A 22,042-nucleotide genomic window follows, 5' to 3' on the forward strand; every position below is an offset into this window, starting at 1 on the left:
GTGGTGGTGTGGTGGTGGTGGTGGTGGTGGTGTGTGTGTGTGTGTGTGTGTGTGTGTGTGTGTGTGTGTGGTGTGTGTGTGTGTGTGTGTGTGTATCTGTCTGCCTGTCTGTCTGTCTGCCTGGCTGTCTGTCTGGCTGTCTGTGGCTGTGGCTCTGGCTCTGGCTCTGGCTGTGTGTGGTTGGTTGGATGTTCCACTTGTCAACTCCTGTTCACGACGCTGCTGAAAACACCACCCACCCACCACGACCGTTCCATCCACCATTCCAATCTGCTCTCCGCCCCTCCCCCCCCCAAAAAAAAAAGGCGGTATCACGCTGTCGTGTGGGGCCTGGCGCTGGTGCCGGCGATTGTGCCGCTGTGCACGCGGGGATATGCGCCTGCCGGTGCGTGGTGCTGGATTGAGCAATCACAGACGGCCCTGCGCTTTGCGCTGTGGTATGTACCCATGCTCCTCCTCCTCGCCGTCATCGGTACGTCCCACGAGACCTCCTGCTGCGGCTGATCTGTCTGTCTGTCTGCGTGCGTGTGCGTGTGTGTGTGTGTGTGTGTGTGTGTGTGTGTGTGTGTGTGTGTGTGTGTGTGTGTGTGTGTGTGTGTGTGTGTGTGTTTTCGCGCGCTGAAGGTCTTGTCGCCATCTCTCCCCTCCCCACCCACTCGTGTCCTCTCGCTATACCCCCCCCCCCTCCACAACACCAATCGTTACCAGGTGTGAGCTATGTGCTCATGTACCGCCGCCTTCGCTCCCGGCAGTTTTCGCTCCGCGGGGAGGCCATACAGGAGGAGGACGACTCGTACAGGGACAACATCGCCACACTCAAGTCAGCCGCTGTGCTGTGCTCTTTGTGTGTGTGTGTGTGTGTCTGTCTGTCTGTCTGTCTGTCTGTCTGTCTGTCTGTCTGTCTGTGTGTTTGTCTGTGTGTGTGTGTGTCTGTCTGTCTGTCTGTCTGTCTTTATTTGTGTAACAGTCTGCGTGTGTGCTTGTGTTGTTGTTGTATCAAATGCGATGATTGTCACCCCTCACCATCCCTTGCCAACAACTCCTCATTCACTCACACACACACACACTCACTCACACACACACACACTCACTCACTCACTCACTCACTCACACTCACTCACACTCACTCACACACTCACTCACTCACTCAATGCACGCACGCGCGCGTGCATGTGCAGGTGGTACCCTGTGGTGTATGTTGTTGTGTCTGTGTTCTCTGTCATCAACAGAATACAAAACGCCGTCCACCCGTCCCACCCCGTCTACGCCCTCTACCTCCTCCACTCCCTCTCCTCCCCGCTCCAGGGTAGGTAGTTGTCTGTGTGTCTGTGTGTGTGTGTTGCGTGTCTGTGTGTGTTGCGTGTCTGTGTGTGTTGCGTGTCTGTGTGTGTTGCGTGTGTATGTGTGTGTTGCGTGTGTGTGTGTGTCTGTGTGTGTGTGTGTGTGTGTGTGTGTGTGTGTCTGTCTGTCTGTGTGTTGCGTGTGTGCAGATATGTGTCCATCTGCCCGTCCATCTGTCTGTCCGTGTGACTTCGCTTTTCTCTTTGCTTTCCACTTTGCCGTCTCATCATTACTCTCACCACTGCCGCCGCTGCTGCCGCCACCGCCAGGGCTTTTCAATGCCGCTGTGTATGCAACCAGCGTTGCTTCCCTTCGCTCTACCTCGTTTCAGTCCATCAAACAGGTTTGTGCGTGTGTCTGTGTGTTTGTATTTGTGTGCATGTGCTGATTTGTGTGTCTTGGCGATATCTGACTCCCATGTTGTTCTTCACACTGAATCACTCAACTGACCTTCTTCGTCCTTCTCACACACACACACACACACCATATTACACGCACTCTCACGACTGACAACGACCACCGCGACTACCAGGCGCTGTCGCACCGGCTTGCATCGCCGGAGATGCAGGAGTACACTGTACACCAGCCGGACGAGGAAGGGCTCATGGCCAACACCAGTTCAGACAGCGAAGCAGACCTCCTCCCATAGCCACGTGCGCGCATGCTGCCTATCTTTGCTTCTTCAACCCCCTTTTGTTATTCTTCCATTCCCACATCCTTGATAATTCCATGCACGAATAGAAGGAGCGAAAGAAATTCTTGCTAACGATCATCGATGCATGCAAGCAACACGAGCAAGCCTGAGATGCGTTTTCCCATCGCCCCCCACTGACAACCAAACAACAACCATCATCAGCGGCAACACGGTGAGCGCTCAAGTTGTTTTGGTTTCTGTCGTGTTTCTGCCTCCTTTCTGCTCGCCTGCGTTTGTTCTTTTGTTGCTGCTTGTTGTGTCGTTGTTGTTGTTTGTGACGTGCCCATTTTCTCTCCAACATCATCGTCTCCCTCAACAGCTCCCGTGTCTAGGTGTCTGCTTCTTCCAACGAGCCAACAACCAACAACCAAACGAATCACCATGGACTGCAAGTGTGGACCCGGCTGTGGCTGCATGAAGGACGGCAAGTGCACCTGCGGCGACAAGTGCGAGTGCGCGAGCTGCGAGTGCGTGCCAGGATGCAAGTGCAAGGAAGGCGGCGAGTGCATCTGCGGTGACAACTGCGGCTGCTGCAAGGGCAAGGACGCCGCAAAGCCTGGTGACGCCGCAAAGAGCGGAGAAGGCTGCTCCTGCTGCCATTGAGACCGACCAAGGCCGACTGAGGCGGACTGCGCAACAAAGCCATGATGGAGCAAGCTATCAAGGGATCAAGAGAAGAGACAAGAAATTATGGGAGTCAATGACAGTCACAGCTATTTGCTTCTTTGCGTGATGCTGTGTTGGCTTCACCCTTCACCTTTCTCGCTTTTCTCCACTTGCCATCTTGTGCTTTGCGTCTACGCTGTATGCCTGTTTGCTTTAGTGTGTCTGTACGCCTGTGTGCCTCCTCTCCCGTTTCCCCCTTTGTTCCCACGCTCACTTCTTCACTTACCCACTGGTTGTTTCACTCCTCGCGTTCTTGCTCCACTCTTGCGTGCATGCACGTTGACTTGAAGACAGTGAAGAGACCCCTTCTCCTTCTGCTTGAGTGCTTGCCAGCCTGGTGCCTCTCTGCATCTCGCTCGGCACCCCTTCCCCTACATATTGTCACATCACCTGTCTTCCCCCTCCCCCACGTTCAATCCAAAGAGACAAAAGAGTACAAGAGTGCACACGACAAGCAGACAAGCTCAGAGAACAAGAAGAGAACAAGAAATCAAGAAGCAACGCAAAGCAAAGCAAACCGCGCCATATTGATGACTCATTTCTTGTTCAACAACAAACCATCGACACCAACAACACACCCACGACCACCAACCAAAGAACCAACCACCACCATGTCTTCTTCGGCTCGAGCACGCGAGCACGCCACGCCTTATCATGCGGATGACAACGACGACGACGACGGATACACGTACGAGGGGGGAGAGGAGGAGGAGGGCGAAGGGTTTCAGCTGTTCTCCACGCGCCGGCCACGCGACGTGGGTGCTGGGCTGTCCTCCGGGCTAAAGTCCATTGGCAAAGGCGTTGGGCTCGGCATTGTGTCGCTTGTGGCCGCTCCCGTTGCGGGCGCGTACGAGGGCGGCGCCTCCGGGTTCGCGCGAGGCCTCGGCGCCGGCGTTCTCGGCGCCGTCGTGCTGCCTGTCACGGGCACGCTTGTCGGCGCCACGCAGATTGTCCGTGGCGTGTGGAACACGCCCGAGGCCATTGTGGCCAGGGCGCGCGGCCAGCAGTTTGACCCCTTCAAGCGCGAGTGGGTGGACTTCCGCATTGACCGCGCCGTCGTCCTCGACGAGCCCGAGTTCGCCCGCAAGCGCAAGCACAAGGCAAGGCCCGGGCGCGGCGGCGACGGCGACGACGATGGTGATGGCGACGGCGACGGCAACATGGACGGCGACTTCTACGCCATGCTCGGCGTCTCCCACGACGCATCGGATGAGGAGATCCGCAAGAACTACTACAAGCTCGCGCGCAAGTGGCACCCGGACAAGAACCCCGGCGACGAGGACGCGGCGGCCAAGTTCCAGCGGCTGGGCCGCGCATACCAGGTGCTGTCCAACCCGGACCTCCGTGCCAAGTACGACCAGGGCGGCGAGGAGAACGTGTCTGAGGACGACACCGTGGACGCGGGCCTGTTCTTCACCATGCTGTTTGGAAGCGACCTCTTCACACCGTACGTTGGAGAGCTGGCCATGGCCACGGCCGCGCGCCTTGGCGACGCCGCCTCCCAGCGCACCATGTACCGCGCCCAGCTGTATCGCGTGGCGCAGCTCGCCCAGTCCCTTGCCCTCCGCCTCGACACCCTCGCACCCGCTCACCCACAGCAACAACAGCAGCAGCAGCAGCAACAACAACAGCAGCAGCAGCAGCAGTCTGGTTCACCTCATCGCCGGTCGACGCTGTCAGCGTTTGCATCACGGCTCACATCGTGGGGGAGTCGCAGACACGTGGGCAGTGGCGACGGCGATGGCTCACGCACACAACAGCAGCAGCAACAGCAGCAACAGCAGCAGCAACAACAGCAACAACAACAGCAGGGAACGCAGGCGACTGGGGCCAATGGGAGCGATGCCGGCCCTTACCCCGCGGCGGCGCTGAGCGAGGCGGAGTTTGCTGCGCGCGTGCGTGAGGAGGCGGAGCGGCTGGCCCGTGCGTCGTTTGGCATTGAGCTGCTCGGCGCCATTGGACGCGAATACCGGCTGGCGGCCGACGTGGGCCGCGGCGGGCTCGTCGGGTTCCGCGCACGTGTGCAGCGCGGGCGGCACGCGCTCGGGGTGAAGTGGCACGCGGTCAAGTCTGCCGGGAGCATGCTGATGACGGCGCACTCGCTGGCGCAGCGGCTGGAGCGTGAGGAGGAAGAGCGGCGGCGGGAGGCGGCGGTGGAGCGGGAGATGGAGGCGGAGGGGGTGGACAGCACCATGGTGGAGGAGGAGGACGGGTTCACCGTCGTGCAGAAGAAGGAGAAAAAGGAAGAGAAGGAGAAGGAGGGTGCAGAGGAGGGCAGCAAGGGGACTGCTGGCAAGAGCGGTGGTGGAGAACAACAGGACGAAGAACAAGAAGAAGATGGTCACGTGGACACGAACAAGGACACGAGCGGCGGCAATGCCAGTGACGGCGAAGGCACACATGGTGATGCTGCTGCTGATGAAGATGCCGATGAAGATGAGAGCACGGCACCAGGGTCCACGGAGCGGGACGCGCGTGCTGAGGCGGCGGCGGATGCGCGGCGGGCGGCGGAGGAGACGGCGCAACGAGAGGCAGAGCAGCGGGCGCGGCTGGAGGCGATGCTGGAGCAGGAGGCCCTGCCCATGGTGCTCGATGCAATGTGGGCCGGCAACATGGTGGACATCCAGACCACCCTGGAGGCGGCGTGCCACGCGGCGCTGGTGGGCGGGACGCACGGGGTGGATGCGGTGGACCGGCAGCAGCGCCGGCGGCGGTGCGATGCGCTGCGCATCACGGCAGACGTGTTCCTGGCGGTGGCGAGGGAGGCCGCACAGCGCAGGGACGACGAGGAACACAGCCACCAGCAGCAGCAACAGCAGCAGCAGCACACAGGCGGTGCTGGTCGTGAGGAGGATACAGGGGACGCTGGCGATGGTGATCATGGACGGGAGGGGCGTGGTGTGGATGGTGCCGGGCCAGGCATCAGCAGCGGTGACAGGAGCAAGAAGAGGGCGGAGGACGAGCGACGGGCGCGGCGGGCGCGGGATGCGATGGAGCGGGCGCAGGTGGAGACGGTCCTGCGGTCGCAGTTTGGTGACGACGTGGACGTGGAGGAGATGCGCAGGGAGATGGAACGCCACAAGCAGCAGTACGCACAACAACAACAACAACAACAACAACAACAACAACAACAGCAGCAGCAGCAGCAGCAGCAGCAGGAAAAGCAGGACAAGCAGGACTCGTCAGCATCAACGGCGTGAACGTGGCAGCTCCATGCTCTACTGTGTGTCTGTCTGTGTGTGTGTGTGTGTCTGTGTGTCTGTGTGTCTGTGTCTGTGTCTATGTGTCTGTGTCTGTGTGTCTATGTGCCGTCTTATTTGTTACTTTCCTCCGTGGTTTCTTCTTTTATTTGTGTATCGTCGTACGGGTTCCTTTAATGTACCTGTTCCTACGTACTCCCCAACCATCAACTCACACCCGAAGTACACGATGCGCAAGTACCGCTACCGTACCACACACACACACACACACACACACACACACACACACACACACACACACACACACACACACACACACACACACACACACACACACACACACACACACACACACACACACACACACACACACACACACACGACCGTGTCACCCCCATCGCTTCACCACCCATCCATAGCGAAGGCGATCGAAAAAGTCCTGCACGTCCTCATCCTCGCTGCCGTTGTGGCCAACACCACGAGCGCCGTCACCCTGCTGCACCCGCGCTTGCACGTGCGCCTGCTGGTTGAACTCGGCAATGGCAGCGCCGTCTTGCCTCACGGCGTCGTCCACCTGCTGTTGGAAGCGCGCCCGCATCATGTCATACAGCATGCAGTCCGACCACAGCACCTCGCACAACACCTGTCGAGTCTCCGGCGCAATGACAAGCTGCTGCCGCGATGACGAGGACGCCTTGAGGTGCGGGTACGCAATGTCTGGGCGCGTGAGGTTAAGGCGCTGCTTCAGGACGGCCATGGACAGGTCCCACTCCTCATACAGCAGCACAAAGTCCAGCGAGTCCACGAGCGCCTGTGCGCGCCAACGGAACTTTGGCGGCTCCTTTGGCGTGTACTCCTTGGCCAGGCCAAAGTCGAACGCGTATCCAATGAGATGCAGCTGCCGCGTCAGCTTCTGGACCTGGGCACGCACATGCTTGCTGGTGAGGCGATATGCGGCAAACTTGATCCACTCGTTGGTGATGCGGTCCGGGTGGAAGTTAAGCAGCGTCTGGAATTTTGTGGCGCCGTAGTACTGCAGCGCGGAGATGAACCGTGTGATGGGGTCGCGCACGATCGTGAAGACGAGCGGGCGTTCGGGCCCCATGAGCCCTAACAGCGTCTTGCGCGACTGCTCGGACCAGCGGATGTGCGAGATGGCGGCGGTGAAGCGCAGCGGATCCACCCCGCACAAGTTGTGCCGGGGCTTCCTGAAGTGGCCCGGAAACCCAAGATGCGCATGGCAAGGCACGGCCGGCTTGAGCCCCCGCTTCTCCAGCGCGTGGCCAAGCATCACCGTGATGCTGGAGGACCCTGTCTTGTGCGTTTTGATGAACACAAACTTGGGGATGCCGTGGTTCTTCTGCGCCTGCAACTGGTGGCCGTCGACGGGCAGAGGCGCGGGTGCGACAACGTCGCGCAACCCCCACCACATAGCCTCCAGCAGCGACGCAAACCACGGCACCACAACCACCGCAAACACGATCAAACCAATCACCACTGCTGCCTCAACCAGCATGTCCATGCAGGCCCGCCTCCGCTCCTCTGCTTCTGCGTCCTCCATCAGCAGCCGCCTGCGATGACGGTAGCCGAGGTGGCGAGCAGCCCCCGGCCGCATCATCATCATCACCAGCAGGTCCTTGGCAGGACTTGTAGTTGTGGAGAATTGGCCAATGACATGCGACACATTTCAGCTGCGTGTTTTGTGTGTGTTTTGTGTGTGTGTGTGTGTGTGTGTGTGTGTGTGTGTGTGTGTGTGTGTGTTGTGTGTGTTGTGTGTGCGATGTGTGTGTGTGTGTGTGTCTGTGTGTGTGTGTGTGTGTGTGTGTGTCTGTCTGTCTGTCTGTGTCTGTCTGTCTGTGAACGCTTTTGATATTTTTTTGTGCGCTCTCCTTCCTCTTCTTCCTTTGTTTGCTCTACCTCTCAGCCAGGCACGAAAAATGAGTGTACTCAAGCATGGAGAGATGATGATGTGATGTGATGTGACAACAGCATGCCACCGACAATTACTGACAGGAAGCAGCAAGCACTTCGGTGCACTGCACTCACTGACTCACAAGATGTAACACGAGTACGTGCCAATAGTGACAAGTCAGGTGGTAACGAAGCAAAATGACAATCGCGCAAGCCACTGGCGCACAACATTGCACAACACCAACCATCAACGCAGTGTGCGATTCAACGCTCCACCACCACATAAAACGCACATCACACCAAAACACACCACACAACACATCACACCACGGGATATCTCATACCACATGCACACAACGCGCACAACACAACACAACACACCTCAACACACCTCAACACCACTAACACAACAAAACCACAACACACACACACACAACAAGAACAAAACCACACATGCATTAGCATACGCGGCATGCACACGCACGCCCCCCTACACGCCGTCAGTGCATGTGCCAGTGCCGTCCGCCAATGCGCGTACGAGGGTGCGGCCGCTCGCAGGCAGCGTGCACTTGACGGGGAACACCCGCGCCGTCTTGGCGGTGTAGAAGTTGGTCACCACCACCTCGCCGGCCGTCCCGCTCGCCTCCACGCTGACAGAGGCGCTGTCGTGCGACACACGCGAGAAACGGGCGCGGGACACGGAGATCCACTTGCTCGGTTCGCCGAGCAGCGCCACCCCATTGGGCAGCAGCGGCGACAGCGTGTAGAACTGGAAGTCCGATTTGCCGCACGCCTTGGTGTGCAGCGGAGACGCCCCCGTGACCAGCACCGCCGTGGTGGTGGTGTTCTGCTCAAAGGCGACCAGCGTCGTGTTGGCGGCATACCCGAGCTCCGTCACCGCCACGCTGTAGTCTTGGTTGAGCGTGGCCGCCGTCACGTACGACACCACCACGTCCGGCGACAGGCGCGTGTATGTGGAGTAGACGTGCCCGTCAATGCCGGCAGCGGCGGCGCCAAACGCCTTGCGTGGGAAGTACGCATCGAGATCTGTGGCAGGGCGGTCTGGGGTGAGCAGCGTACCGTCTGCCGTGCACAGGGACATGATCAGGGGCACGTTGGAGTAGCCGATCCTGTCCGAGGGGCACACGGGGCCCGTGCTGGTGATGAGGGAGACGGCCTGCAGCCGCGAGTACGGCTCGGTGAGGCCATACGGGTTGTACGGCTGGTGCTGCGTGGTCCAGAAGTTGTCCTTGGAGGGCGCAATGCCTAGCGCGTAGGCCAGCATCGCCGTCCGCCCAAGATCCCACTGGTCGTTGCCTGCAGGCACAACAATGCGAGTATGTGAGTGGGGGTGGTTGGTTGAGGAAGGGGGGGGAGGAAGAGAAGACATGCATGATAAGACCTGTTGAACACATTCACACACACACACACACAACAGCAACAGCAACAGCAGCCGCAACCACACATTCACACATTGACAAACACACACACACACGCGCACATACACATTTACACACTCACACCATAACACACACACACACCATAACACACACACACACACACACACCATAACACACACACACACACACACACACACACACACACACACACACACACACCTGGCTGGTAGTCGCGGCTGGCGCGGGCGTTTGTGACGGCGTTGATCTCGACCGACTGCATGAGGTGGCGCACATACGCCATGCAGTACTGGATGGTGACGCCAACCTCCTCCGCCGCCCGCCCCATCTGCAGCAGCCACTGCCGCGCCAATGTCGCCGACGATGTCAGCACCGCCACGTTGTCGTACTCGTCGTTGAGCCAGTCCTGCTCGTACACCACCATGCCCGTCTTGCTCTTGTTGTGCAGCAGCTCGTACCAGAACCCCTGCTCCAGCGGCAGGGCGTGGCGCGTGCTGTTGTCCACCGCAAAGGCCCACCTGCCGCCGTTCTGCTTGGCGTAGATGGTTGATTCGCTCCAGAAGCGGTTGTGCAGCTGCTGCGGCCACCCCGTGCTGTTGTGCACGCCCGCCATGCCGTTTGGGAAGATGGTGGGGCGCGCGTCCCACCGCTGCACGCCCTGGTCCGGGCCTGGGTGGTGGTGGTGGTGGTGGTGAGGGGAGGGGTGAGGGGTGAGGGAGATGAGGGTGGTTTTTGGTACGAGAGATGATAATGGTTTGCACACATACACATACACATACATATACACATACACATACACATACACATACACACATACACACATACACACACATACAGACATACACATACACATACACATACACATACAGGAAGCGTGCTCACCTTTGTAGTACCACCAGCTGTCGAACAAGACGTATTGGTATGGGATGTTCTTCTCCTGCGCATACGCGTGCACGTCAACCATAGTTTCCTCGTATGTCTTGTTCGGCTCCGTCTTGTAAAAGTAGTCTGGGCGCAGTGGGAGGGGGCAGGGAGGGGAGGGTGATGATGGGGTTAGAGCCGGGTGTGTTGCGGTGGAAGCATGCATCCACAAGTACGCACACAACACACACACACACACAACACACACATACACACTCACAACACGCACACACTCACAACACACACACACACACACATACGCACACACAACACGTGCACACGCACGCAAGCACACGATGGCGTACATGCGCCGTTGTCTGTGGAGTATCCGAGCTTCTGCAGGACGTAATCGCGGCGATGGGCTGACCGCTCCTTGCCGTAATACGTCAGCAGCGCATCGCCCCACTCCTCCATGGCCGCGTTCACCCCAGATGACAGCTGCACGACTGTCTCGACAGCGTACCCGGCCGGCACGGCCTCCACGCTGCTCATGAGCCCATACCGCAGCACGGAGCCGTCCAGCCACGTGGACGCGGTCATGAAGTTGCTAAAGGCGGAGATGACCAGCGTGGTGCTCAGATCACGCGTGAAGAACACGGCGGGGCCCGTGTCGTTGGACCCCTGGCCGATCATCGACAGGTTGGCAAACGAGAACGTCGTCGTGGCGTACCCGCCCTGCCGGCCCTGTCAGCCGCAATTCAATCATCGTGTGTGTATGAATGTTGTGTCGTCAGAGTTGGTGGGGAGATAAAGTGAGCGATTGGGGAGGGGGATATGGAGAAGAAACAGACAGCGTTAGCAACAGCAACTCTACCAGCACGAGTGCGCTCACAAGCAACGAACCGAACAACACCACACAAACACACCAGCAACCATGCACGCCAATCCAAACGAACCAAACTACCAAACCAGCACAAACGAATTCCAACCTTGAAGGAGAGGATGCCGATGTCCTGGCCAACGTCGGGTGGAGAGGAGACGTCAAAGGAAGGAAAAGAGGCAAGGACATGGTCCTTCTCACCGGGCTCGGCGGTGTTGTTGAAGGCGTCCACGAAGGTTTGCGCAAAGACAATGGTGTTGCTTGCCGCGTAGATGCGCGTGCTTGTCTCAAACACCTTTCCGTTGGCGGTGAACTGCTGCGCGTAGCGGGTAAACGATCCCAGCGTGTCCGTGCCGGTGGACGTGGTGGTGCCCTGCGCCAGCTTCAGCGATCCGTCCTTGGTGGTGTACACCTTGCCGTCTGCGCGCACGAACGTATCGGCGCTGCTGAACCACGTCTTCCCGTCCACCACAACAGCGTACGTTGTCGGTGAGCTGAAGTTCACCTTGATCCGCCCGCCACTGCCAGCTGCAGTCACGGCCGGTGCCGCCAGCATTGCCAGCGCCGCCAGCATTGCCAGCGCTGTAATTCCAAACACAAACATAGTCGTCACAGCTCGCATCGCAGGCGCTACAGTCACCGCCCGCCTCCTCATCATCATCATCATTGTTGTCTTGTTTGCTGTGTTTCAAAAATGCCATTGGAGCGAAAGGCAAAAACGCCTTTGCAATGATGGTGGTGTCAACGTGAAATATGCAGTGTGTCCCTCCTCACGTTGTAGGTGTGTGTGACAATGATCGTGATCGCTGTAGTCGATGGTTTGTATTGGTTGGGGCAGAAAGCTATTGCCGTACGAGTTGTGGTAGGGAATACACTGGTTGGAAGAATGAATACGCAACACAGTATCAGTTCGCTCATGGCAGGGTAAATCACACATTCACTTGGTCTCCGACGTGTATGACCATGAGTGAACCAAACCATTCTGGTCACTTGACGTGTAGGCTCGTAAGTCTCGTGATGAGACAATTCCTTTGTTCCTGCTGGGCTTCTCCCAGAACACCATAAATCTTAGTGAGTTCTCCCAACTCTCTAACAGGTGGAGTTGTTGGTGGTGGTGGTGGTGCTCTCACATGTCAGCCTTTCCTGATGTGTGTCTTGTTCATTCAGTCAAGCAGGCAAGCAGGTAAAGCAGTGGGGGGTAGGAACGTAGGGGGACAGAAAGAGCACGAGTGTGTTGCCAGCAAACAACGCCACACACACACACACACACGCACACACACACACACATACAAACACACACGCACACACACACACGCACACGCACACGCAAGACATGCAGATAAGGAAAGAATGGACGGACTGACAGAGGAGGGACAGGTGTGCACACAAGAATCCACCGTGCCTGACACAGTAGACATCTGGCATGCGTCTCACGAGCGAGAGAACAACAACAATGACGACAAGAAGCAGGTCAAGAAGAGTGGTGATGGATGATACCCATCATGCCAACGACGGCGACGACGACGGCAGCGGTGGTGATGATGTGCGAGGAGTAGACAATCGGTGTGGAGGGCCATTAGCAGCACCCGCCCTTGCTGGGCGGCTTGGACAGCATATCTACGTACCGAGACGCAAGCAGGCAGTGAAGGCAAGGGGGGGGAGCGTGAGGGTGAGGGGGTGTGTGTGAGAAAGGGGTGGGCGGAGGTGAAATGTGAAAAGGGAGGAGATGTATGGCGGTTTGACGTGTGCATCAAGCGCGAACAAAGATGTTTCGCACACAAGTGAAGGCGTGAGACACATGCATGGTCACAGAGAGAGAAAGAGAGAGAAAGAGAGAGAAAGAGAGAGAAAGAGAGAGAGAGAGAGAGAGAGAGAGAGAGAGACACACACACACACAGAGTCACGCACACACACACATAAAGAGCAAGTTCAAACACACTCAGACACACACACAATAGACACAGTGCAACACAAGCACAGTCACCTGCTCCGACAGGCGCCTTTTGCTGAACGCCAGACTCGGCCGTGTTGAGGTCCAGGCTTCCATCTTGGATGTTCTGGAAAATCTGTTTCGCAGTCTCCAAAAATGCCTCCTCGACATTCTCTCCGCTACACGCAAAACCAAAACAAGCAGCAGCAGTGGTGGTGGCGGTGGTGTGGTGTGGTATGCGTCAGCACACATAGTCAAAACGGTGTCTTGGCGCAATTGTGCACAAGTGTGTGTGCATGTGTGTGTGCGTGCCTGAAATAAGCGTGCCACAAGCGCCACCTCTTATGAACACCATAATTTCAGGGGTGCGTGACTGACGTCTTTGCGCTGGTCTCGAGGAAGACGAGGCCGTTCTGCTCTGCAAACTGTTTTGCCTCATCCGTCTGCACATCCCGCTGCTCGCACACACGCACACACACACGCACACACGCACACAAATGATGGGTGAGCGGTGGCGCGTGATTGTTGGCGATGGTGATGGTGATGGTGATGGTGATGGTGATGGTGATGAATGAGCAAGAGCGGTGGGAAGCACTCGTAAGTGAATGGGCACATGCAGGCCACGAGGAGCAACAAACCAACAAAGGCAACTGTCAACGCTGCTGCAGTGGTGGTGGTGGTGGTGGTGGTGGTGCATACCTGCTCCTCCAGGTCAACCTTGTTGCCAATCAGGAAGATGACCTGTTACATGAATGCCATTGTGGAACAAACGTCAGATGAGGTGCCGAGGCAAGGAGCACGCGGCCACCACAAACCAACAAACCAACAAAGCAGCCAAGCGACACGACTCAGCAGCCAACCAACACAATACCACAGGAACAACCAACCAATGTCGCAACAATCCCACAGCCACAACCACAACCATGTCTCACATCACCACACATCAACGCACGGTGGAGGGGTTTGTGAGGGCGCGGGCGTCGTTGAGCCATGTCTGGAGGTGGTTGAAGGTGCTTCGTCGAGCAACGTCGTACACGAGCAGGACACCGGCGGCCCCGCGGTAGTACGAGCGTGTCACCGCACGGAACCGTTCCTGCCCTGCCGTGTCCCAGATCTGAAGCTTGATCTTCTGGCCGCACACCTACAGATACAGGGAAGCAGAAGAAGGCGAGGGTTTGGAACGTGATGGCGAGAGGGGGCGGGGTGTAGAGGGTGAAACGGTGAACCGGGGAAGCAAGGCTGTAGTTGCGGTCTGCGACATGAAAATGCTGCGGCAACATGCTGTGCTGCACACACATGCACGTACGTGCACACATGACACACGTGCACGCAAAACACATACATACGCACACATCTGGAGTACCTCGATGATTCGGGTGCCAAACTCAACGCCAATTGTGTGCGGACAATCGGTCAGGACTGCAAGCAAGGAAGCAAGGAAGCACAGATGGTGTCGTATTGCCTCCAGCGTGAGCGCGCTTGCAAGCAAACACGTGCACACACACACATGCACGCACGCGGGGAGGGAGAGAGGGAGACAGACAGACAGACAGACGCACGGACAGACAGACACACAGATACACACACGGACACACACACGGACACACACACACACACACACACACACACACACACACACACACACACACACACACACACACACACACAGCTCACATTTCTTCTCGATGAATTGGTGCAGGAGGCAGGATTTGCCGACACCCATATCACCTACACAAGCAGCAAACGCATCGCAACAGGCACATGCACGAATTGTGATGGTGAGAAGAACACACACACGCACACGCACACGCACACGCACACGTACACGCACACGCACACACACAACAAGAAGTATTGGCCACAACAGCATATGCCTTACTGGGTTCAACACGCATACACACGCGCTCGGACACGGCAGGACATGGCTACACAGCACATCACACGTACCAATAATGATGTACTTGAAGATGTACGAGTAGTTGAAGTTCTTGGAAGCCATGGCGGCTGTGTCTGTGTCGATGATTCTGCAAAAAGGCAAGACGTGAAATGCGACCCGCGCAATGTCAGATGATAAACGACAGTCATACGGCCACCAACCAACAAACCACCACCACCACCACCACCACCACCACACGGGTTATGACGCAACACAAACAAAACCACGAAGCCAGTATGTTTTGCTACATGTCTACAGCGTGCATAGCATTGCCGCAATTGAAGTTGGGGGATAAGTTATCGGTCGTGAGTCACCACTATTTGTGGAACGACGCGCCGACAAACAAACAAGCAACCAACCAACACAAAAGCAAACCCAATACAACCAACACAAACAAACCCAAGTATCGTGTGTCACACCCACCAAGAAATGAGAGCAGACAATCCGAGCGCCTGAGAAGAGGAACGCACACCAGAACGTGGCCAAAGGGACACCTAGAATCCACACCACTCCAACGCGTTCCTTTGTGTGCGTGTGTTGTGTGTTTGTGTATGATCTGCCAAAGATGCAGGGAGAGCAGGGTCTGCTTGTGCTTGCGGCGCTTGCTGTGCTTCTTGTTGTTTTGGTCGCTTTTCGATGGATGGATATGGTGTTGCTGCTTCTGCTTTGTTGGTGCTTTTTTTTTTTTTTTTTTGTGCGCGCTTCCAACAAGCACGATTATTCGCGATGTCTCGCTACGAAAGAATTTATTCGTGTCAAACTTGTTTCAGTCTCTGACGCTGATCTGCCATATTTCCCGTAGATTGCGCCTTCCTTTGCGCTGCTGCCTGTTTCAGTGAGAGGGTTGTTTTGGTTTGCCACTTGTTCTTGCGACCATCCATCCATTGTGTGGTGTTTGTGCGCTCCGTCCATCCCCTGTCGCCACATCGATCCACCGCCGCCATGCTGAGCCGTGCTTTGCTCCGCGCTGCCGCGCCTGGCGTTCGTCGCCTCTCCTCTGCCACGACGCTTCGCTCTGGCATGAGCTTTGGTGCGTGCTTTTTGTTGTTGTTTAAGTTGTTTGTTGTTTGTTGTTGTTGTTTAAGTTGTTGTTGTTGTTGTTTAAGTTGTTGTTGTTGTTGTTGTTGTTGTCGTTGTTGTTGCTGTTGTTGTTGTTGTTGTTGTTGTTGTTGTTGTTGTTGTTGTTCTTGTTCTTGTTCTTGTTCTTGTTCTTGTTCTTGTTCTTGTTCTTGTTGTTGTTGTTGTTGTTGTTGTTTGTATGTGGCGCCTTTGTGTTACTTTTGTACCTTCATGTGGCGCCTTTGTGTTGCCTTTGTGTGCTTCGATGCCTTTTTTGCACCGCAACCCCTCAAGTTCACTGTGTGGCCTGCTTTTTCTTCGTTGCAGAGCTCACCTCCGAGCAGCAAGAGTTTGTGGACCTCGCCCGCAAGTTTGCCCGTGAAGACGTGATGCCTGTCGCTGCCGAGCTTGATCGCACTGGCGAGGTGCGTTTCTGTGTGTGTGTGTGTTTGGATGGGTGGTTGAACTTTTTGTGTTTTGTGTTTGTTGGTTTGTTTGACATTGTGCTCGTGCTCTGTGCCTGCGCGCGCGCTCCATGTACGTGCGTGTTTCGGTGTTTGTGTGTCAATGAATATTCCTCTCCATCGTTTGGTGGTTCTTCATCGTGGTAGATCGCATGACCTTTCCCCCTCCCTCTCCCTCTCCCTTTCCTTTGCGACTGACGCTTTCATGATGCACTGGTGCGTCTTGGATTGTTCTTGTGTACAGTACCCCTGGGACTTGGTCCACAAGGCGCACGGCCTCGGTCTCATGAACCTCCACATCCCTGAGGAGTACGGTGCGTTGAGCAAACCTCCACGACCCCCTCGCTCCTCCATGCATCCAACCATTCTTCCTTGTGTTCCTTCCCTCCCTTCCTTCCTTCCCTTCCTTCCTTCCCTTCCTTCCTTCCCTTCCTTCCTTCCCTTCCTTCCTTCCATTGCTTGCCTGTCGCACCTTTGTTCCCTCCTCTTGTCCTGTGCCCACCCACATCCTCCGCGCCACCGTATCACAACCCACACTCATCGTGTCCCACGCCCCGCTCTTTCTCTGCTGCTGCTGCTGCTGCTGCATGACAGGTGGGCTTGGCTTGCACTCGCTGGACGGGTGCATCATCACGGAGGAGATTGCGTTCGCGTGCTCCGGGGTGCAGACGGCGCTGGAGGCCAACAGCCTCGCCGAGATGCCCGTCATCCTCGCCGCAAACGACGAGCAGAAGAAGAAGTACCTTGGACGCATGACCGAGGAGCCCCTCGTCGCAGTGCGTACTTATTGTCTCTTTGTTGTGTGTCTGTGTGTGTGAGTGTGTGCGTGTGTGCCGTTGTATGCATTTGTATGCCTTTGTGTGCCTTTGTGTGCGTGTGTGTGTGTGTCCATGTTTGTACTTATGTGAATAGGTGCATCTTCTTGCTTGATATGCTGCGCATGATGCTTGCTGCACCCTTCCACAATGACCCTCATTGGATCCCCCCCTCTCTCGTCGTCTCGTGCAGTCGTATGGCGTGACGGAGCCCATTGCCGGATCAGACGTCGCCGGCATCAAGACCGTCGCAGAGAAGAAGGGCAACGACGTCAGTACATGTGGCCGACCACACGCCTGTGTAATTGTGTCCTGTGTGTGTACGTGTGTGTGTGTGTGTGTGTGTGTGTGTGTGTGTGTGTGTGTGTGTGTGTGCTTGGCTCGTGCTTCTTGTCTGCGTGTGTTTTGGCCCTTGTACCCAATTATGTCTTCACGTGAGCTTGCGCTCAGATTGGCAAGACCTCGATGCGATGTATCCCTCACCCTCATCGCCACAATCGCTGTCATCAACTTGCTTGCAGTATGTGCTCAACGGCCAGAAGATGTGGATCACCAACGCCGGCCACGCCAACTGGTGCGCACACCCGAGCGTTGTAATGGCTTGGAAGCGTACCTTCGATAGAGCAATTCTGCCATCATCACTCACTCACACACTCACACCGCTGCCATTGCAATGGTGTTGTCGCTACTGCTGTTCTTTGTTGTTTGTTGTTTTGTGCGCGCAATGGCCAGGTTCTTCGTGCTCGCCAAGACGGACCCGAGTGCGCCCGCCAGCAAGGCCTTCACGGGCTTCATCGTGGACGGCGACTCGGCAGGCCTCACACGCGGCAGGAAGGTCCGGCGTCGGGTGTTGGGAGGGGGGAGTGGGGTTGTTGTGGGTGTGGGGGGGGGGTAGTTTTTTTTTTTTTGTTGTGTGTGTGTGTGTGTCTGTCTGTGTGTGCGTGTGTGTGTGTTGTTCCTTTTTGTCCTTCGCTTTCGTGATATGGCTGCTTTGCTGGTTTTTTGTGCTGCTCCTAAGCTTCAACCAATTCGCACCTCTCGGTGTCCTGGTGCTGCTGATGACGCCACCGCCCTCATGCACCACTCCACTGTACTTCCTCCACCCCCCGCCTCCTGCCCTCCTCCCGACTCACCACCGTGCTCCTCCCTCTTCACCCCACCACACCGTACCACCGACAGGAGATGAACATGGGCCAGCGCTGCAGCGATACGCGCGGCGTCACCTTTGAGGACGTCGTTGTGCCCGCAGCGAACGTGCTTGGCAAGGAGGGCGACGGCTTCAAGATTGCCATGGGCGCTTTCGACCGCACCCGCCCCCCGGTACGGCAACCAACCCGCTCATCTCATGTTCATTTTTCTGTTTTCCGTTGCTGTAGTCGTTATTGCTGGCCTTGCTTATGTCTCCCAAGCTCGGTTTTGTTGTTCACAACCAACTGCACACGGGCCCATGCGTGTGTCTGTGTCTGTGTGTCTGTGCATGTGTCTGTGCATGTGTCTGTGTCTGTGTCTGTGTCTGTGTCTGTGCATGTGTCTCTGTGTGGGCGTGCGCTCTTTTTCACCGCCGCACATCTCACGACCAACGCCCGTGCATGCGGTCACATTTCAGGTTGCTGCTGGTGCTGTTGGCCTTGCCCAGCGCGCCCTCCACGAGGCGACAACATATGCACAGGAGCGCAAGGCCTTTGGCCGCCCAATCGCACAGGTGCGGTCGGGTACTCGCGTGCACATGCACGCAGCATGCATGACCTGCTTGAAAAGTATGTGTTGCGTTCACTTGATGAAACGCGGGGATGTGGAGGAACGGTTGCACCGAGCATGATGCCCTATGCGTCTGCCCAAAGAATCCTCGCCCGTGTACCTTCCCTGCACCTCACTGACACATACACACACACGGCACCATGTGTGTAGCACCAAGCTGTTGCGTTTATGCTCGCGGACATGGCCATTGGCGTTGAGACGGCGCGTCTGATCACCCGCCGCGCCGCGTGGGAGGTTGACCAGGGCCGCCGCAACACCTACTACGCCTCCATTGCAAAGGCATACGCCGCTGACGTCGCCAACAAATGCGCCACAGGTGTGTGTGTGTGTGTGTGTGTGTGTGTGTGTGTGTGTGTGTGTGTGTGTGTGTGTGTGTGTGTGTGTGTGTGTGTTTGCTGGCTGCTGGAGCGGGTGCTTTGATGAGACCGGTGGAGCAAAAACCACCTCCGCCACACTACTTACTACACTCCAACATTGGCTTGGCTTTGACGCACGACTGCTCTCTTTGCCGCGAAGACGCCGTGGAAGTGTTTGGCTGCGACGTCTTCAACAGCAGAGTACCCCGCGGAGAACCTCTACCGCGACTGCAAAATCTACCAGATCTACGAGCACACACACACACACACACACACACACACACACACACACACACACACACACACACACACACACACACACACACACACACACACACACACACACACACACACACACACATGACACCCCCTGTAACTTGCCACGAACAGCAGGAGACATACAAGACTGTCGTGTGCTATTTAAAGGGCGTGACCCTGGTTTTAGATCAAGTTTAGGAGTCATGTAGCAACACTGATTTGAGCAACCACACAACCTCAACGCGACATGTTGGAGAGAAATGGCGTGAACAGAAGAGAAGTGAATGTGAATTTGTGGTATCGTGAAGAAGGGAGGTCAATGATGACTCCGACGGGATTTGCTTGTCAACATAAATGTCGATGCCTCGACTGCTGTTCATGTTCGTGTGTGCGTCGTTGAGCCGTGTTCGCTGTGGTTATTACGGGTGAGGTATCTCACCTCTTCTCTTCTCCTCCTGCTGTCCTTTCTCTTCCACCCACTACATGAGCTGATGCTCGCGTTTCGGAAGGGCCTTTGTCAGGAGATCTGCTGACTGTTCCGTCGTCTTCAAGTACGCCAACTTGCTTTCACCACTTGCTGTCATATATAGTGCATCCTGACTCCAAGATGCTTGGCTCGTGGCGTGAGCTGGTGTTGCTGAGCGAGCGCAGCAGCTGGCTGAGAGTCCGTGTACATAGTCGGTGATGGTCTAATGTTCGTGACCGAGCTCGGCTCACAAGTTTCTAACCCCTAATGCTTGCTTTGCTGCTTCTGTCATTGCGATGTATTCTGCCTCTGCAGATAACAGGGTGACGAAAGGTTGGCGATTCGAGGACCAGGACACCGGGAGCCCCACTACAGTGAGTACCGCTGTCGACATACAAGTCATGTCTGTATGCTGAGTCATCATTGACCTCCCTTCTTCACGACACCACAAATTTACATTCACCTCTCTTGTGTTCTGGAATGTTCACGTGATTTCCCTCCAACCTGTTGCACGTGCAGTGTTTAGCTTGTGTGGTTGCTCGATGTTACATGCTCTTGCATAACACACCACATAACCACACAACTCTCAACAAACACTGCCACGTCACCACTTTGCGTTGTCGACAATTCTTGTCTTCTGCTCTGTTTCTTTCTGTTGGAGTGTTCATTCATCGTACATCCTTGTTTGCTTCACAACTCAAGTAAACACACACAACTTCCTCTTGCCAAGACAATCTCCCGCACAACACACAGCACACACACAGCACACACAGCACACACACACACACACAAGTCTCCAACAACAGCACCACCGCCATGAGTGTTCAACAGTTATTGCGGCTGCCTCCAGACTGGTGCTTGAACCCCGATTGCATGCTCCTGTTGGGGTTGTGGTAGCAGTCCTCCTCACGATGGAAACAGTGCTTCCCGCAGGGTGGGTGTTGTAACACGGCAGGTGTGTGTGTGTTTACTGTAGGCAAACGCAACAAAGAAGAACACAAGGAGAATGAACAAGCACAACAAGCTGCTGCCAAATCAACTCGGGCAGCATGCTCAAACAAACACTAGACAAGTGCACACACAGCCAACAGAGCTGCCAAGGCGACATGGGCAGGGTGTGCACGAACACAAACAATCTAAACAACGAACAGCACGCATACATGCGCGCAGAGCAATGCTAAGCATGGCATGAATGCTTGCAGGCAAGCATACACAACAGACAACACTTCACAACACTACATGGCACGAAGGCATGGCATCCGTCAAGCATGGCGAGCATGCACACACACACAAACACATGGCACACAACTCACGTGTGTAGGGGAAGGAGGAGAGGAGAGGCATGCCAGCAGGGAGGAAGGAATGTTTGCCAACGGAAAAACCACAAAGCTGGTGTTGTTGGCAAACAAGACAAAACCACACGAGAAGGCAAATTAGGAAGGACTCAACACAAAACACTGACTCTCAAACAACACATACCGGCGGCACCATTTGCACACAGTTTTCGCCCTCTTTAGACGCCGAGGCGACTTACCGATGTGTAGTACGTGTTCCTACGCACCTTCCTCACGCTCAGACTAGGGTTGCTGAAGAGGATCTGCTTCGTCAGTTATTGAACGGGTGCTGGTGGCGTCTTGATCTCGTTTCCAAACGCCTTCGGCTTCGTGGTGTGAAAGTTGGTGTTGTCCACTCATGGTGGTGGTGCTGTTGTTGGAGACTTGTGTGTGTGTGTGTGTGCTGTGTGTGCTGTGTGTTGTGTGGGAGATTGTCTTGGCAAGAGAGAGTTGTGTGTGTTTACTTGAGTTGTGAAGCAAACAAGGATGTAGGGTGAATGAACACTCCAACAGAAAGAACAGAAAGAAACAGAGCAGAAGACAAGAATTGTCGACAACGCAAAGTGGTGACGTGGCAGTGTTTGTTGAGAGTTGTGTGGTTATGTGGTGTGTTATGCAAGAGCATGTAACATCGAGCAACCACACAAGCTAAACACTGCACGTGCAACAGGTTGGAGGGAAATCACGTGAACATT

The 22,042-nt window shown here is 55.9% G+C and overlaps 6 protein-coding genes across 6 annotated transcripts; 3 read left to right on the top strand and 3 right to left on the bottom strand.

The window, feature by feature from the left end:
- Positions 1 to 188: 188 nt before the first annotated feature.
- On the top strand, positions 189 to 2,189 carry PTSG_10672 (uncharacterized protein; the record flags this gene model as incomplete). The annotated part of the gene is made up of 6 exons (XM_004988581.1): positions 189 to 199; positions 306 to 472; positions 709 to 820; positions 1,179 to 1,306; positions 1,611 to 1,684; positions 1,874 to 2,189. 6 exons carry the CDS (start codon positions 189 to 191, stop codon positions 1,988 to 1,990), a joined length of 609 nt encoding a protein of 202 aa, XP_004988638.1. The 3' UTR covers positions 1,991 to 2,189.
- Positions 2,190 to 3,251: 1,062 nt separating this feature from the next.
- Positions 3,252 to 6,142, top strand: PTSG_10673 (uncharacterized protein). The gene has a single exon (XM_004988582.1). It carries the CDS (start codon positions 3,313 to 3,315, stop codon positions 5,899 to 5,901), a length of 2,589 nt encoding a protein of 862 aa, XP_004988639.1. The 5' UTR covers positions 3,252 to 3,312; the 3' UTR covers positions 5,902 to 6,142.
- Positions 6,143 to 6,289: 147 nt separating this feature from the next.
- On the bottom strand, positions 6,290 to 7,516 carry PTSG_10674 (uncharacterized protein; the record flags this gene model as incomplete). Its single annotated transcript, XM_004988583.1, has 1 exon — positions 6,290 to 7,516. The coding sequence occupies one exon, from the start codon at positions 7,514 to 7,516 to the stop codon at positions 6,290 to 6,292; it is 1,227 nt and encodes a 408-aa protein (XP_004988640.1).
- A 314-nt stretch (positions 7,517 to 7,830) lies between these two features.
- Positions 7,831 to 11,873, bottom strand: PTSG_10675 (uncharacterized protein). Its single transcript, XM_004988584.1, has 5 exons — positions 11,081 to 11,873; positions 10,457 to 10,835; positions 10,113 to 10,238; positions 9,432 to 9,899; positions 7,831 to 9,129 (listed from the first exon to the last, which is right to left on the bottom strand). Exons 1-5 carry the CDS (start codon positions 11,636 to 11,638, stop codon positions 8,303 to 8,305), a joined length of 2,358 nt encoding a protein of 785 aa, XP_004988641.1. The 5' UTR covers positions 11,639 to 11,873; the 3' UTR covers positions 7,831 to 8,302.
- A 194-nt stretch (positions 11,874 to 12,067) lies between these two features.
- On the bottom strand, positions 12,068 to 15,513 carry PTSG_10676 (small GTP binding protein RAB14). Its single transcript, XM_004988585.1, has 9 exons — positions 15,261 to 15,513; positions 14,849 to 14,925; positions 14,576 to 14,629; positions 14,265 to 14,320; positions 13,854 to 14,042; positions 13,601 to 13,642; positions 13,280 to 13,356; positions 12,956 to 13,080; positions 12,068 to 12,588 (listed from the first exon to the last, which is right to left on the bottom strand). The coding sequence occupies exons 2-9, from the start codon at positions 14,898 to 14,900 to the stop codon at positions 12,548 to 12,550; spliced, it is 636 nt and encodes a 211-aa protein (XP_004988642.1). The 5' UTR covers positions 14,901 to 14,925; positions 15,261 to 15,513; the 3' UTR covers positions 12,068 to 12,547.
- A 149-nt stretch (positions 15,514 to 15,662) lies between these two features.
- On the top strand, positions 15,663 to 19,745 carry PTSG_10677 (medium-chain specific acyl-CoA dehydrogenase; the record flags this gene model as incomplete). The annotated part of the gene is made up of 12 exons (XM_004988586.1): positions 15,663 to 15,867; positions 16,224 to 16,321; positions 16,605 to 16,674; positions 16,955 to 17,136; positions 17,369 to 17,446; positions 17,697 to 17,749; positions 17,908 to 18,010; positions 18,355 to 18,495; positions 18,782 to 18,877; positions 19,084 to 19,249; positions 19,450 to 19,490; positions 19,680 to 19,745. Exons 1-12 carry the CDS (start codon positions 15,780 to 15,782, stop codon positions 19,743 to 19,745), a joined length of 1,182 nt encoding a protein of 393 aa, XP_004988643.1. The 5' UTR covers positions 15,663 to 15,779.
- Between the last annotated feature and the right edge of the window lie 2,297 nt (positions 19,746 to 22,042).

The sequence above is a fragment of the Salpingoeca rosetta genome (genome assembly GCF_000188695.1).
Source record: "Salpingoeca rosetta unplaced genomic scaffold supercont1.34, whole genome shotgun sequence".
NCBI lineage: Eukaryota > Choanoflagellata > Craspedida > Salpingoecidae > Salpingoeca > Salpingoeca rosetta.

Excerpts from the sequence above, each read along its gene's own strand:
- PTSG_10673 (XM_004988582.1), top strand. The coding sequence starts at position 3,313 with ATGTCTTCTTCGGCTCGAGCACGCGAGCACGCCACGCCTTATCATGCG.
- PTSG_10675 (XM_004988584.1), bottom strand. The coding sequence starts at position 11,638 with ATGATGATGATGATGAGGAGGCGGGCGGTGACTGTAGCGCCTGCGATG. Across the intron at positions 10,239-10,456 it reads CTCCACAGACAACGGCGCAT|ACTACTTTTACAAGACGGAG; the intron begins GTACGCCATCGT and ends CACTGCGCCCAG. Across the intron at positions 9,130-9,431 it reads CAGCCGCGACTACCAGCCAG|GCAACGACCAGTGGGATCTT; the intron begins GTGTGTGTGTGT and ends TTGTGCCTGCAG.
- PTSG_10676 (XM_004988585.1), bottom strand. The coding sequence starts at position 14,900 with ATGGCTTCCAAGAACTTCAACTACTCGTACATCTTCAAGTACATCATT. Across the intron at positions 14,043-14,264 it reads TTGGCACCCGAATCATCGAG|GTGTGCGGCCAGAAGATCAA; the intron begins GTACTCCAGATG and ends CTGTATCTGTAG. Across the intron at positions 12,589-12,955 it reads AAAGGCGCCTGTCGGAGCAG|ATATGCTGTCCAAGCCGCCC; the intron begins GTGACTGTGCTT and ends CTCGGTACGTAG.